Source organism: Apus apus, chromosome Z, assembly GCF_020740795.1.
Source record: "Apus apus isolate bApuApu2 chromosome Z, bApuApu2.pri.cur, whole genome shotgun sequence".
In the NCBI taxonomy this organism is placed as follows: Eukaryota; Metazoa; Chordata; class Aves; order Apodiformes; family Apodidae; genus Apus; species Apus apus.
In genome coordinates, this window is record NC_067312.1 from 51,040,628 (window position 1) to 51,056,322 (window position 15,695).

Genomic DNA, 15,695 nt, shown 5'->3' on the forward strand with positions numbered 1-15,695 from the left:
TTTGCACTCGAGCATTCATTATTATCCTTTCTAAGGGCAAAACTTGCTTCTAGCTTAATAAGTTTTTGTTTTGCTTTACCTCTTAGTCTTTTGATGTGCCACTTACCAATGTTGTTTCAATTACTCAACACTAGGCAAATCTTGCGAGAGAACAGCTGCTTACAGACCTTGTTACAACACTTGAAGTCACACAGTTTGACAATAGTCAGTAATGCATGTGGGACCCTGTGGAATCTTTCTGCACGAAACGCAAAGGATCAGGAAGCGCTCTGGGACATGGGAGCAGTCAGCATGCTGAAAAACCTTATTCACTCAAAACACAAAATGATTGCCATGGGTAGTGCTGCAGCTCTAAGAAACCTCATGGCAAACAGGCCTGCAAAATATAAGGATGCCAACATTATGTCTCCAGGATCAAGCTTACCGTCTCTTCATGTCAGAAAACAAAAGGCACTGGAAGCAGAATTGGATGCTCAACATTTATCAGAGACTTTTGACAACATTGATAATTTAAGCCCGAAAGCATCCCACCGTAATAAGCAGAGACATAAGCAAAGTATATACAGTGAGTATGTCTTGGACTCCAGTCGGCATGATGATGATATATGCCGATCAGAGAGTTTTAATGCTGGTAATATGACTGTACTTCCACCATATTTAAACACTACAGTATTGCCTGGGTCCTCCTCTTCCAGTAGAGGAAACATAGAGACTGCTCGACCTGAGAAAGACAGAAGTCTTGAAAGGGATCGAGCAGTAGGTTTAAATACCCATCATCCAGCTGCAGAGAATACTGGGAACTCCTCTAAGAGAATAGGAATGCAAATTTCTACTGCTGCTGCTCAGATAGCCAAAGTCATGGAAGAAGTAACGAGCATGCATATTCCACAGGAAGACAGAAGTTCTGGTTCCACTTCTGAAATGCACTGTTTGGCAGAAGACAGGAGTGCCCCGAGGAGATCAGCCACTGGCCATACTCACTCAAACACCTACTTTCCTAAAGCTGAGAATGCAAACAGGACATGTCCTGTGCCTTATACAAAAATGGAATACAAGAGGGCTTCAAATGACAGTTTAAATAGTGTCAGCAGCAGTGATGGCTATGGTAAAAGAGGCCAAATGAAACCTTCCATTGAATCTTATTCTGAAGATGATGAAAGTAAATTTTGTAGTTATGGTCAATATCCAGCTGACCTGGCACATAAGATTCATAGTGCAAATCATATGGATGACAATGATGGAGAGCTAGACACTCCTATTAATTATAGTCTGAAATACTCAGATGAACAATTGAATTCTGGAAGGCAAAGTCCCTCTCAGAATGAAAGATGGGCAAGGCCTAAGCATGTAATAGATGATGAAATGAAGCAAAATGAACAAAGGCAGCCAAGGAGCCAAAATGCAGCCTACCCTGTGTACACTGAAAGTGGAGATGATAAACACATGAAATATCAGTCACCTTTTGGACAGCAAGAGTGTGTTTCTTCCTTTAGATCAAGAGGATCCAATGGTTCAGATCAGAACAGAGTAGGCTCAGCTCTTGGAATGAATCAGAAAGTAAACCAGTCCTTGTGCCAGGTTGATGATTATGATGATGATAAGCCAACCAACTATAGTGAACGTTACTCTGAGGAGGAACAACATGAAGAGGAAGACAGACCAACTAATTACAGCATAAAGTACAATGAAGAGGAACATCACATTGATCAGCCAATCGATTATAGTTTAAAATACTCAACAGAAGTTCCTCCTTCTTCTCAGAAGCCATCTTTTACTTTTCCAAAGACTTCTTCAGTGCAAAGCACTAAAACTGACCATATTTCCTCAAGCAGTGGGAGCACACCAGCCCTCTCAGCAGGCTCAAAGAGGCAGAATCAGCTTCTCCCGAGTTCTGCACAGAACAGAGGTGGTCATGTGCAAAAGACAACCTCCTGTAAAACTTCCTCTATTAATCAGGAAACTATACAAACTTACTGTGTGGAAGATACCCCAATATGTTTTTCAAGGTGTAGCTCTTTGTCATCTTTGTCATCAGCTGAAGATGAAATAGGACGTCATCAATCTACACGTGTGACTGATGCTAATAACACACTACAGATAGCAGAATTAAAGGAAAACAGTGGGGCTCTATCTACAGAAGGTGCAGTAAGTGAAATCACATCAACATCACAACACATCAGAACAAAATCCAGTAGACTTCAGACTTCTAGTTTGTCTCCTTCTGATTCCTCAAGACATAAAGCTGTTGAATTTTCTTCAGGTGCCAAATCTCCCTCAAAGAGTGGTGCACAGACTCCTAAAAGCCCACCAGAACATTATGTACAGGAAACACCACTCATGTTCAGCAGATGTACATCTGTAAGTTCCCTGGATAGTTTTGAAAGCCGTTCAATTGCTAGTTCAGTTCAAAGTGAGCCTTGCAGTGGAATGGTAAGTGGTATTATAAGTCCCAGTGACCTTCCAGACAGCCCTGGACAAACAATGCCTCCAAGCAGAAGTAAAACGCCACCCCCTGCTCAAGCAGTTCAAGTAAAAAGAGATGTAGCCAAAGGTAAAGTACCTAGTGCAGAAAAGAGAGAGCCTGGTCCTAGACAGGCCGCTGTAAATGCAGCTGTTCAAAGAGTTCAAGTACTGCCAGATGCTGATACACTATTACATTTTGCCACAGAAAGCACACCGGATGGGTTTTCTTGCTCTTCTAGCCTTAGTGCTCTGAGTCTTGATGAGCCGTTTATACAGAAAGATGTAGAGTTAAGAATAATGCCTCCAGTACATGAAAACGAACATGGAAATGAGGCAGAACCTGAGCAGTCAGATGATGCAAAGAACAGCCAAGAGAAGAAAGCAGAGAAGCCTACTGAAGCAGAGAAGGACATTCTGGATGATTCTGATGATGACGATGATATTGAAATACTGGAAGCATGCATCATTTCTGCAATGCCAACGAAGTCTTCACGTAAAGCCAAAAAGCCTTCTCAAGCATCTGCTCCAAAAATACCTCCTCCTGTAGCCAGGAAGCCCAGCCAGTTGCCAGTTTACAAACTGTTGCCTTCACAAAGCAGATTGCAGTCCCAAAAGCATGTGAGTTTTACACCAGGAGATGATATGCCACGGGTGTATTGTGTTGAGGGTACACCAATAAATTTTTCAACAGCTACATCTCTGAGTGATCTCACCATAGAATCACCCCCAAGTGAGTTAGCCAATGTAGACAACGTGGGTACAGGAGCAGAGTCAGGGGAATTTGAAAAGCGAGACACAATTCCTACGGAAGGTAGAAGTACCGATGACTCTCAGAGAGCAAAAAGCACAACTGTGACTCCCCCAGGCCTGGATGATGACAAAACAGAAGAGGGTGATATTCTGGCTGAGTGCATTAACTCAGCTATGCCAAAAGGAAAAAGTCACAAACCTTTCAGAGTGAAGAAGATAATGGATCAAATTCAACAAGCATCTTCATCTCTAAATAATAAAAACCAACCAGAAGGTGAGAAAAAGAAGCCAACATCACCAGTGAAGCCTGTACCCCAAAATAATGAATACAGGGCACGTATAAGAAAAACCACAGAGCCTAAAAGCAATATTAATAATGAAAGAAGCTATCTGGAGAACAGAGATGCAAAGAAACAGAATCTTAAAAATAATTCAAGAGATTTTAATGACAAATTGCCAAACAATGAAGAGCGTGCAAGAGGAAGCTTTGCATTTGATTCCCCTCATCATTACACACCTATTGAGGGAACTCCTTACTGTTTTTCACGGAATGATTCCCTGAGTTCTTTGGATTTTGATGATGATGATGTTGACCTTTCAAGGGAGAAAGCAGAATTAAGAAAAGGAAGAGAAGCAAAGGAAACAGAAACTAAAGACTGCAATAATCCACAACAGTCTTCAAATCAGCAACCAAGTAACAGGGCACAAGTTTGTCAAAAACACCCAACAGGCAGAAGCCAGTCTAAAACTTTCTCTCAGTCAGCTAAAGATATTCCAGACAGAGGAGCAGCTCCAGATGAGAAAATGCAGAATTTTGCTATTGAAAACACACCTGTTTGTTTTTCTCGCAATTCATCTCTCAGTTCTCTCAGTGATATTGATCAAGAAAACAATAACAACAAAGAAGGGGAACCTGCAAAACATACTGAGGCTCCTGATTCACAGATGGAATCAAACAGACCACAGACTTCTGGTTATGCACCTAAGTCATTTCACGTTGAAGACACTCCTGTATGTTTCTCTAGAAACAGCTCTCTGAGTTCTCTTAGTATTGACTCAGAAGATGATCTTTTGCAGGAGTGCATTAGTTCTGCTATGCCTAAAAAGAAAAAACCCTCAAGAATAAAGAGTGAAAGTGAAAAAAATAATTCCAGAAATACAGGTGGTGTACTGGCAGAAGATCTAACACTGGATTTGAGAGAGATACAGAGGCCTGATTCGGAGCATGGTTTCTCACCTGATTCAGAGAGTTTTGACTGGAAAGCTATACAAGAAGGTGCAAATTCTATAGTTAGTAGTTTGCATCAAGCTGCAGCTGCTGCATCGCTGTCTAGACAAGCTTCATCAGACTCTGATTCCATCCTTTCATTAAAATCTGGTATTTCTCTAGGGTCACCATTTCATCTTACCCCAGACCAAGAAGAAAAGCCTTTCACTTGTAATAAAGGTCCAAGAATTCTTAAGCCAGGAGAGAAAAGTACACTGGAGTCTAAAAAAGTAGAATCTGAAAGTAGGGGAATCAAAGGAGGGAAGAAAGTATATAAAAGTATAATTACAGGAAAAGCTCGCTCCAATTCAGAAGTTTCAAGCCAGCTGAAGCAACCACAACAAACAAGTGTGCCTTCAATTTCACGTGGTAGGACAATGATCCATATTCCAGGAGTTCGAAATAGTTCTTCAAGTACGAGTCCTGTTTCCAAAAAAGGTCCCCCGCTCAAAAACACAAACTCCAAGATTCCCAGTGAAGGCCAAAGTCTGACTAGTTCTCCAAGAGGAGTGAAGTCATCAGTGAAACCTGAGCCAGCCCCTGTAACTAGGCAACCATCAGGTTTGAACCACAGCGGATCAAGTAAAGGACCTTCTAGATCAGGATCTAGAGACTCCACTCCTTCTAGACCTCAACAGCAGCCATTAAGTAGGCCTCTGCAATCTCCAGGACGAAACTCAGTTTCCCCAGGAAGAAATGGTATAAGTCCACCCAACAAACTGTCTCAGTTGCCAAGAACATCATCTCCTAGCACAGCTTCAACTAAATCTTCAAGTTCAGGTAGAATGTCTTATACATCACCAGGCAGGCAGGTGAGCCAGCAAAACCTTACAAAGCAAACTGCCTTACCTAAGAGTACCAGTAGCATTCCACGAAGTGAGTCTGCTTCAAAAGGCTTAAACCAAGCTCTCAGCAGTGGTGGATCAAACAAAAAGACTGAGCTATCCAGAGTGTCGTCCACAAAATCTAGTGGAAGTGAATCTGACAGATCTGAAAGACCTGTTCTTGTTCGCCAGTCAACTTTTATTAAAGAAGCTCCAAGCCCTACTCTAAGACGGAAATTAGAAGAGTCAGCTTCATTTGAATCTCTGTCTCCTTCCAGACCAGATTCTCCCACAAGGTCCCAAATACAAACGCCAGTTTTAAGTCCATCTCTTCCTGATATGTCTTTATCCACTCATTCAACTGCCCAGACTAGTGGTTGGCGAAAATTACCCCCTAATCTGAGCCCTTCTATAGAATATGATGGGAGACCAGCAAAACGTCACGATATAGCTCGTTCTCATTCTGAGAGTCCATCTAGATTGCTGATCAACAGATCAGGAACATGGAAGCGTGAGCATAGTAAGCATTCCTCATCACTTCCTCGTGTAAGCACTTGGCGAAGAACTGGAAGTTCCTCCTCAATTCTGTCAGCTTCTTCAGAATCCAGTGAAAAGGCAAAAAGTGAAGATGAAAAGCAACATGGAGGTTCTGGACAAAAGCAAAGTAAAGAAAGCCAAGCACCAGCAAAAGGTACTTGGAGAAAAATAAAAGAAAATGAAATTACTCAGATATTGAATGATCCTCAGCATTCTTCCTCTGGTGCCACAAATGGCTCTGATTCCAAAACTCTCATCTATCAGATGGCACCAGCTGTCTCTAAGACAGAGGATGTGTGGGTGAGGATAGAGGACTGCCCAATTAACAATCCCCGGTCTGGAAGGTCCCCAGCTGGAAACACTCCCCCTGTTATTGACAGTGTTTCAGAGAAAGGGGGTGTGAATGGTAAAGATTCTAAAGAGATTCAAGAAAAACAAACCACAGGGAATGGAGGTGTTCCTGTTCGTACCATTGGTTTAGAAAACCGTCTGAACTCTTTCTTTCAGATAGACAGTCCAGACAAGAAAGGCACTGAAACAAAGCCTCTGCAGAACAATCCTGTTCCTGCGTCAGAAAATAATGAAAGTACTGTAAGTGAGCGTACACCATTCAGTTCCAGTAGCTCGAGCAAACACAGCTCCCCCATTGGTGCTGTCGCAGCAAGAGTGACTCCTTTCAACTACAATCCAAGCCGCAGGAAGAGCAGTGTGGACAATAGTTCTGCTCGGCCATCACAAATACCAACACCAGTAAATAACAGCACGAAGAAACGTGACTCCAAGTCTGAAAATCCAGACTCCAGTGGAACTCAGAGTCCTAAACGTCACTCTGGCTCTTACCTGGTAACTTCTGTGTAAGTGCAACAAGAAATAACTAGAACTGGTGTATTATATACAGCAGCTATTCAGAAGTTTTGTTTCAAACGAAACTTCAAAAGATTGGGGATTTACTTCTTTGTTGTTTTTATTTGTTGTAAATAGGTTTGATTCTTGTTAGAGGGTCCTTGTTCTGGAAGCCATATTTGATAGTATACTTTGTCTTCACTGGTAATATTTTGGAGGAATACCTGATTTTCAGTTTGGAATAAAATTGCTAATGCAAGTATATTTGTACAGTATGTTTAACATGTATTTAATTAGCATCCCATCCCATAATTCTTTAAATACTGCTTGTCGTTGAAATCATGAAACACTGCAGATAGAGGTGATACAGTCACATTTTCAATCATTTCTAGATTACAGACCGACTAAACTACATCAGGGAAGAACTGGTATTATTTATGCAAAAAATTATACTCAGTTTTAGTATTTGTGAGTCATCTAACCCAATAATTAATCATGTGACTGTGAAATTCACAGTAATATGGTTTCTGCTGAACAAGCTTTCCCAGCCTGCTTTTCTGCATGAATGGAACTGATGGTTCATTTTCTGAAGTAATGATTAACATTTCTGTAGTCACATAATGTGCATAGATAGTTGTGGTGTAATGATTTACACTTTCTTTGTGCTCTGCAAAAAAACTCCACAAAACAAACAAAAAAAAACCCCAAACAAACAAGAAAAAGAAAAGAAAAAAAAAAAAAAGAAAAAAAACCACAACTGTGCAACTGTAAAACCTTGAACAAAATAATTTTACCTGAATTAGATTTTATCTTAAACTAGGTAGACTTTTTTTTGCTATGCTGTAACTTGTTGTATATTCTGGTATTTGAGGTGAGATGGCTGCTCTTTTATTAATGAGATAAGGGGATGTCTCAACAGAGACAAAAACGAACATTTCAGAATAAATTATTACTCTATGTAAATTGTGTGTGTTACTTCTGCATTACATAAAAATACAGTAATTTATTTTGAGATGTCACCATATAATGTGTTGTATAATGCACTTAAACTTAAGGCCTGATCCAGCAGAATCTTGCACCTCCGATATTACTTCTTCCTTATCACTGACAAATGGCTGTTGTAGGATCCTAACAACAGCTGCAGGATCAGGCCCTAGGTTTTCCTGTAATATATTTGTAATTGAGACAGTTTCACACATCTCAGGTGCATAACAAGGCTAAAGACAGGGTGCTTCCAGTAGCCAGGCAGTTTAATTGTTTTAATGACTGCAAGCCTGAAACAATACTGTATCTATAAAAATAATACTTATAAAACAAAAGATCTTTTTTAATTGGGGGTAATAATGTAGAATGTGAAATATCGACTATAAGATGAAATTTTAATTATATTTTAAATCTTTGTGCATTTATTTTTTACTGTTATTAATGAAGGGGATAATATTGCAACAATCCTGTGGCAGCAAAAAATTTGTTATAGTAGAAAAGCAATTTTATACACAAACCAGGACGTTTGCTGCCCCAAGCCTTTTTGATGCAAATATGGTTTGTGCTAAAACAATGCCGAAAAGACAGATTTGTGCTTTATAACAATAAATATAGTCTGAATTTAGATGAGAATTGCTTAAAGCAGAAACATGAAAGAACAGAGCAATTAACCATTCTGTGCATGATTGAACAAACCATGAAATGGTATGTTTTGTTGTATCTCAACTGGGCTGTTCTAAAGTTAGCATTCTAAATAACTTGATATTCAGGATTCAAAAGTGCCCTGATTTCAGAAAGCCCTGAAACACAGTGATTCACCTTTTCCGTAGCTTTAACACGCTTGCAGAGTGTACACATCTGTGACTTTTGTACTTCATCTGATGTTGAAATGATCCATTTTTTGTCTTGAATTCACCATAAGGCATTGCACTGTTTATGAAGAGAATTGAGATAAAATCAGCAGACAGAAGTCAGTTTAGATAAGGTTAAAAGCCAATACAAAAAAAACCTATTTGGCAGAAGTAGTATCTTATTTGCTGTTTTGTTCTTCATTTCCTGTCAGATTTGCTTATGGACATGCCATGTTTCTATATAATCTGTTGAATCTGTTAACAAGCAGCAGCCTTGTGTTAGCATTTGAAATATTTTACATGTAGTTTCTTCACGAAACTTTCAATGAGTATTGGTGTCCTTTTAAAGATGAAACAGAGAGAGATTATATGATGTGTTCAAAGTCAGGACTTGCTGTTGGAGTAGAATACAGAACTCCGTCCTTGAGTTGAAAATTCAAGGCCACTTTTCTTACAAATAATGTGATTCTTAATTTTTTTATTATTACTATTATTATTTGTGCTGGGCTTTTGACTACTAACATTAAGAAATACCACATAATCCAGGATAGTTGTTTAACACCAGCTTTACATCGCTGTCCTTTCGATTTAAGAATTTAAAGGTAAACTCAATCTCAGTAAAGCAAGTTCTGATTTCAGTTTTATAACTGAGGGAATAAAAAGATGAGGTGAAACAATAAATAATTTTGTGTGGTATCAAACACCAGAATGTCTGAAAATTGTAGGAGCTTTTCTAGTCTTGGAAGTACTTCATGATCATTGCAATTGGGAAGTTTCTCTTAATATACTCAAGTAACCTATATTTGTAGCAAAGACAGCTGAGAGAAACTTTACAACTGTTAAGGGTAGTGATACACTAAAATATACTTCCCATGGGAGTTGTTAAATTTCCATTATAGAAGTTTTAAGAAAAGGTTTATGAAACATCTCATAAGGATGCACTGGAGTGTATTTCATTTTGCCTGTGTGTAGAGATGGACTTACATGGTCTTTTGAAATCCCTTCCAGATCTAAGTTTCTCTGATTCTTTATCTAAAATACTTAATATCCACTAAGAGCCTTTTAGAATATTTAAGGACATCCACAATATTTTATCTATGTTAGTGATGGGGATACAAAGTTATACTCTAACCTTAGCTATAAAAACATCCCAGAAATATGAAATGAAAAATGTCTGTAATAACTATATTTGGTCTTGGATTTTGTTAATGGTGCCTAGATTCATGGTAGTCAGACTTTATTTATGCTGCTAAAGATTTAGTATTTTTCCTTGGTTTTATTTTTATGAAGTTGCCACAGTAGGTAAGAGGATAAGTCAAGGTGAAACAAAGAAAAGCAAGGGGCTAAGGAAGCCAAAACACACTACTGTTCTTCTGGGATGCACTGCCTTTCTTTCTACAGATTTTGATAGAACTTTTGTCATTTGTGTTCAGACCTTTAGTTGTATTTGAACTAGGTTACTGTATCCAGAACATAGCAAACTTGTATTTAAAAATCAGTTTATACTGATAATACACTCATAAAGCTTATCTCAGACCAACTTACAGGCTTTGTCCTCTTAATGTAAAAAGTAGAAGCATGACCTCCCAACAAACTGTAATTAGTTCACTTTCTTAAATGTACATTCATTGTAGTTCCTTGCAGTGTGCCACAGTTAAGGTTATTGCTCAATTTGTGAAAGCTTTTCTGACTACATATTACAAACTTTAAAGGGAAGCTAATCTATTTTTCACGTGTAGTTAGTTCATCAGAGTATTTTCCCCTGAAAGCTTAAAAGTTAATTCTCAAAACTCTGTCAGAGATTACATCTTAAAAACTGAAAGCCTTGTCAGGATTTCCTGATGAGATTGGAGTATTATTTCAAGCAGGATTTGGTTGCAGAATACAAGTACAGTTTATGCTACAAACTTCAGTAAGCTACAGGATTCTACATTCTTCACATTAGTATTTTTGTGGCTTTGGGAAGTTAGTTGCTGTATCTTGGGTAAAGGGGGAGGGAAAGAAAAGGGGCAGTTTTGGAGCATCTGAGCCATATTGTCCCAGATAAGTAGTTTTGTGGTAATTTGCATAAACTGCACAGGAGAGAGAACATTTTGTCCACAAATTAATGAGGTTTTATTTTGAAAGTATACCAGTAGACCATGAAACTGCAAGGCTTTGATAATCTGACAGCTGAATTATTTGATAGTTGGAGTACTTCCTAACTGTCCATCCACCCCACGCCCCTTAATAGAAATGAAGATTACCAAGAAGATAGAGTGTATTAGTGTCTTAAGGATACAGTCTCATACAGTTCCATTTCTGGGTCAAAGAAACAGCATGCCCTGTTGAAAGAAGTTTTCTTCTCCCTTCCATGCTCCTGGCTGTTAATCCTGGCTGTCATCTGACGTTTCTGTGGACTAGCTCACCTCTTACCTAGCAGAACTGATGGGGAGAGTGGGATTAGTGCTCCGTTTTAGTATGCTGAATTTTTACAGCACACAGTTGAGCAAGTGCCACCTGAGCCAGCAGAAAAGAAAATGAGCAGCTAGGGCTGGTAGAAAGACGTTGTGTTAGTTTCCTTTATGGATGGCCAGTAGGTTGTATCAAGCCATTATAGGCAGTTTTAAGCCGGTAAGCCAAGTTTCAGACCTATTCACCCTTTTTACAACAGCAAAAGAAAATTGGGGGGTTGATACTCTTAACTGTTGTTCACTCTGAACTCTGCCTAATCGCCCCTAGCAGTTCACACTTGAATACATTATATTCTGACCACTAACTTAAAAAATACTAAATCAGTCTACAGTTAGTCCTTGTGGAAAAGAAATCTATCATGATTAAAAATACCCAGAGAAAATTTTTTCTACCATATGTAAACTTCCACATTTTAGAATTTGCAATATTAAAATTCAATGCAGTAAATCCTTCCAGTAAAAAGATTTATTGCAACTAGTTGCTTTCCTGAAGAGACTTGAAGAGGGAGTGAACATCTCCTTCCCTAATGAAGACAGTACTTGTAGGGATGTTCTGGAAATGTTTAGGTAGACTTCTACATCTGTGACTAGATGTCTCCCAAACTGTCTTGTATAGCTTTCACTAAATAGTATGAACAGCCACAAGAGTGTCGCTAACAATTGCATGTGGACTTCCACCTAAACATAACTTCTTATGTCTCCTGTAACGCCTTGAAAAGTCACATCCACCTGTCTGATAGCTTTGTTCTTGATGAGATGTGTGATTTGGAAGAGGCTGTGAATCAGAAGTGTCAGTTAATATGAAGCAAGACTTCCTCCACTTTGAGGACCTTCTTAGTACCAAATTACCCAAATGTATTCACTCTCTGGTTCCACAGCCATCTCCTTTGCACTTTTACATTTAACCGGAAGAGATTTCCTCAATTTTATTTTCATTTCAAATCACATGTAGAAGCAGGATTTCTGCTTCATAGTTTCCTATATGCAGAATAACATCATATCTGTAAATGTTTATAGAGAATGTTACGTAGTTAAGGTTGAGTTTTTAGTCAGAATGCTAAGTTAACTGGTTATGTGTTGTGTTTGGTTACACATTGGAAGTGCAAGGGAATTTGGTGTGGTGCAAAAGAGCTTAAAGAGTTCACAACAGTAATTAATGTAGGTGTCAATTAATTTGTCATGCCAAGATGAATATAAAGTATGTATTTAATACATAGGTCTTCAGCTGTCAACTTTCAGTTTACCAGATGTGCTGTTTACTTACTCGAAGATGGGGTAATGCCTCCCTAGCATAGTTTTGCAAATTACCTTTCTTAAAAAATTTCCACATATTTATAGGCTTACGTATTCATGAATTTCTGCCACTTCAAGATTTCAGGAAGTTATTCTAATTTGTCTGTTTGTGAAAGCATCCGTTGCTTGAGTGGCTGTGGAATTGTAACTAAGGTATCAGAAAGGTGTAGAGGGAGCTTGTTCTCTCAGTAGGATGCACACTTCTGTCCAGACCTCAAGCCATACATACAAACGGTATCTCTAATGCCCTACTTTTGGTGGGATTTAACATGCGTAAAGCTTGTGCTGGTCTTCTGCAAGTAATTAAATTGTGATCCTCTGAGATCAGATGCATTTTCCCACCTGTAAATGTTGTTTCTCTTGAACAGACTCTGCCCACAATTATCTTTCCTTCAGTTTTATTGTTTGCTTCTGCCTGAGATGCATTACTGTTTATATCCTAACTGTAATTCTTTCTTCAGCTATTCTAATGTATTTTGTTTCACAGTATACTTATTCTGAATTTAGTCTTGCTATGCATAATTTATTTATTACTTGCAGTGCTATATAAAATTTCCTTCTGATTGCACCTTGTCAGAGTGGAATTGTTTTCTTGGTTACTATTGAAAGTTAGGTGTCTGTTTGCTGTATTAGAAGTATTTCATTTAAAAGGAAGTTGCTGTTAAAACACATCAGCAGTGACTCAGCATACCAGAACGAATGCTCTAAGAAACATGAGTTTTTGTTTTCGTGGTAGTCACTTTTCAGATAAATAAGAAGTGGAAAAAATAAGCTCAGAGACATGTGGTTCACCAGTAGCATGCTTTGTTCTCTTCCATGTTTCATTTTAGAACAAGCCACACAAAACAGAATCTAGTTCCAACACAGTGTAATTCCATAATCTCTCTACTACTTAAAAGAGGTTCACAAGAAAGCTTATTTCATTACGACCCACAGGCACAGCAGAGACTTGAGTTAATTCCAAGGTCTTTCTTTTCCATGATGAATACATTCTTTAGTCCCTGATTAGAGACTATTAAGGGGCCTAGATTGATTAATTCTCATCACACACACAAACATGTATTTATATATACATGCATATTTGGTACCCTTATGATCACTTGAGGCTTTGAAATAATTAGAAGCATTTAAACGAAAATCAGCACTGTTGCTGAGCTACTAAGATCCTTTGTTTTCTAATAATTCTAGCACTCTGTTTCATAGTTGAGAAGATGAGTTCTACTTTCAGGACTGATGAGATGGTACCTTATTTTTGAAGTGTTCAAGGGAAAGACGCACTTAAGTCTTATTTGCAGAAAAGGAAATTCCCTTGCTAGTAATTTAAATATTTTTATTGAGAACAAAGAAACATTATTACTGTCACCAGCAGTATAAAGTCAGTAGAGATCATGAAAACAGGGACATTTTGAGTGATTACATTTAAGACAAATGAAGGTAGATGATGCCTAATTCTGTACCCCCTTCTAACAGTCTGCTGTACACAAAGCATATTGTTTAGGGTAGAGGGGAAAAGGAGGTTTAGATACACAGAATTCTTTATTTCCTTGTGCATCTTGCCTAGATTATTGGCAAGGCCTTTGATGGTAAGGTCCCCTGTATCTCAGTGAAATACTGTATATAGTCTGCTGTACTTTCTAAATCAATTGATTTAAGTCAAGGCTTGGCTCTAAGTGACATAATCTAAAAGACTTCTAGTGCCGAAGATTTAGAGTGAAAGCAGCTATGGAAAAACAGGAAGGTAGATGTAAAAATTAAGCCATAATATGAATGGTGAGAAAACTCCAATTTTAAAATATTTTAAAATTATTATTCCATTGTATGATGAAAGGGAGCTGGTATCTTTTTTTTTAAATTATTCTTACTATAATCAAGCAATTGAACAGCAATGGTGGATTATTTGACACTTTAAAGTGTGGTAAGTAATTTAGAATTCTTACAAAATAGAAATCCCCTAGCTCAAGTGAAAGCTATTACTTCAGTGCAAATGCTATTTTATGGTCACACACAGATGACTGATGGTTCCATTTGATCTTACAAGCTGGCTGTACACAGTTGTGACTTTACATAGCTGTCAGCTGTTCTACAAGACTACAACAGAAGGCCAAAGAATGACGGGGTGTGAAACTGAGGTCTAAACTTAAGACACATAGTATTTGCAAATATGAAGGAATGAGAGACAGTAGAAATCCCTATTTTTATATTTCTCCTTTGCCAGTTTTCATGTTACCAGCTAAATATGGATTTGGATTGAGTCGTGGCATAGTGATGCCTGACAGTCTCCTCTATATCTCAGTAAAATACTGCACATATTGTCTGTACTTTCTAAATTAATTTAAGTCAAGGCTTGAGTCTAGGTGACATAATCCAAAATACTTTTAGCTCTGAACATCACACAAATCAGGATGACTCAAGGACATTTTGTGATTGTCAGCTGCCCTTGTGGTGCAGCACTGCCACAGATTAATTTTCAAGTAAGCCTCATGTGGCTTTAGAACATCCCACATGCCTTAATAAAGGGTGTTCATCCCCAAGATGTTTGTGTCTTTTTAAGGCAATACAGGCTATCACAATTGTTTATAGGCCTCTGCCATTGAGATGAACAAAAGTGGTGCTTCTGCAGAAAGTTGTGTAGCTGTAGGATAGGCATGACGTAGTGCCTCTCCAAAAAAAACATGCATGCAGAAGACAGGATTTTTGATTGTTAAAACTGAAAGAACTGGAGTAGTCTGTGGATTTAAAATAACTACTTATTTTTGGAAAATGGTGTATACAGTGGTTTAAAAGTGGCATATATCAAGTATGGCATAGTTAATTCTGGATGTTGAAATTTCATGGTAAGTAAACACCAGTTTTATTAAACTAAATTAAGGAAAGCATTATTTTCTCTTTTCTCTATGCTGCTGGAAGTTCTCCTGGACACACCTAGCTCTCAAGAGCCCTGTTTCATGAAGTATGTTTCCCTTTTGAACAACTTCCCCCCCCACCCCCTTTATTTTATTTTAAAAAGTGTTTTCTTGAATCCTTGCTTATAAAGATTGTGGAGAAGATCCTTTTCAGCTTACCCCTTTTCTTTCAAAATCTACTGAACCAACCAAGATTTCTCTCTACATCCCTTTTCTTCTGTGTTTAATCTGCAGTCCACTCTGGAGCTGTTCCACCAATCTAGCTGAAAATATATCTCCTCCCAAATGATTTTACTAGTCCAATTATTATATAGGCATTTCTAGAATATTTAAGACTATGCAGTGTTAACATCAGGTTAGAGAAAGCTGAAAATGTAAGCTGGATCTCAATAAGCTAGCATCTGTGCATGACACTTCCCAGTAAAACAGAGGAACTGTGTGGCCTCGATCTCTGTACATTTCCATGGGTTTCTACTTCTAGTTAGGGCATATGTATTTATCCCAGGTGAAGTGTACCGGCCTGTATC

At 38.3% G+C, this 15,695-nt stretch overlaps 1 protein-coding gene across 2 annotated transcripts in view; it reads left to right on the forward strand.

Annotated features, from left to right (window-relative positions):
* APC (APC regulator of WNT signaling pathway) overlaps positions 1–12,833 on the forward strand; it is a 97,907-nt gene extending 85,074 nt beyond the window's left edge. For both annotated transcript variants that reach the window (XM_051641904.1, XM_051641905.1), the window contains exon 16: positions 135–12,833. In XM_051641904.1, the coding sequence (XP_051497864.1) occupies positions 135–6,699 (6,565 nt within the window). In that variant the 3' untranslated portion in view covers positions 6,700–12,833. The remainder of the gene's footprint in view (positions 1–134) is intronic.
* Positions 12,834–15,695: the final 2,862 nt, after the last annotated feature.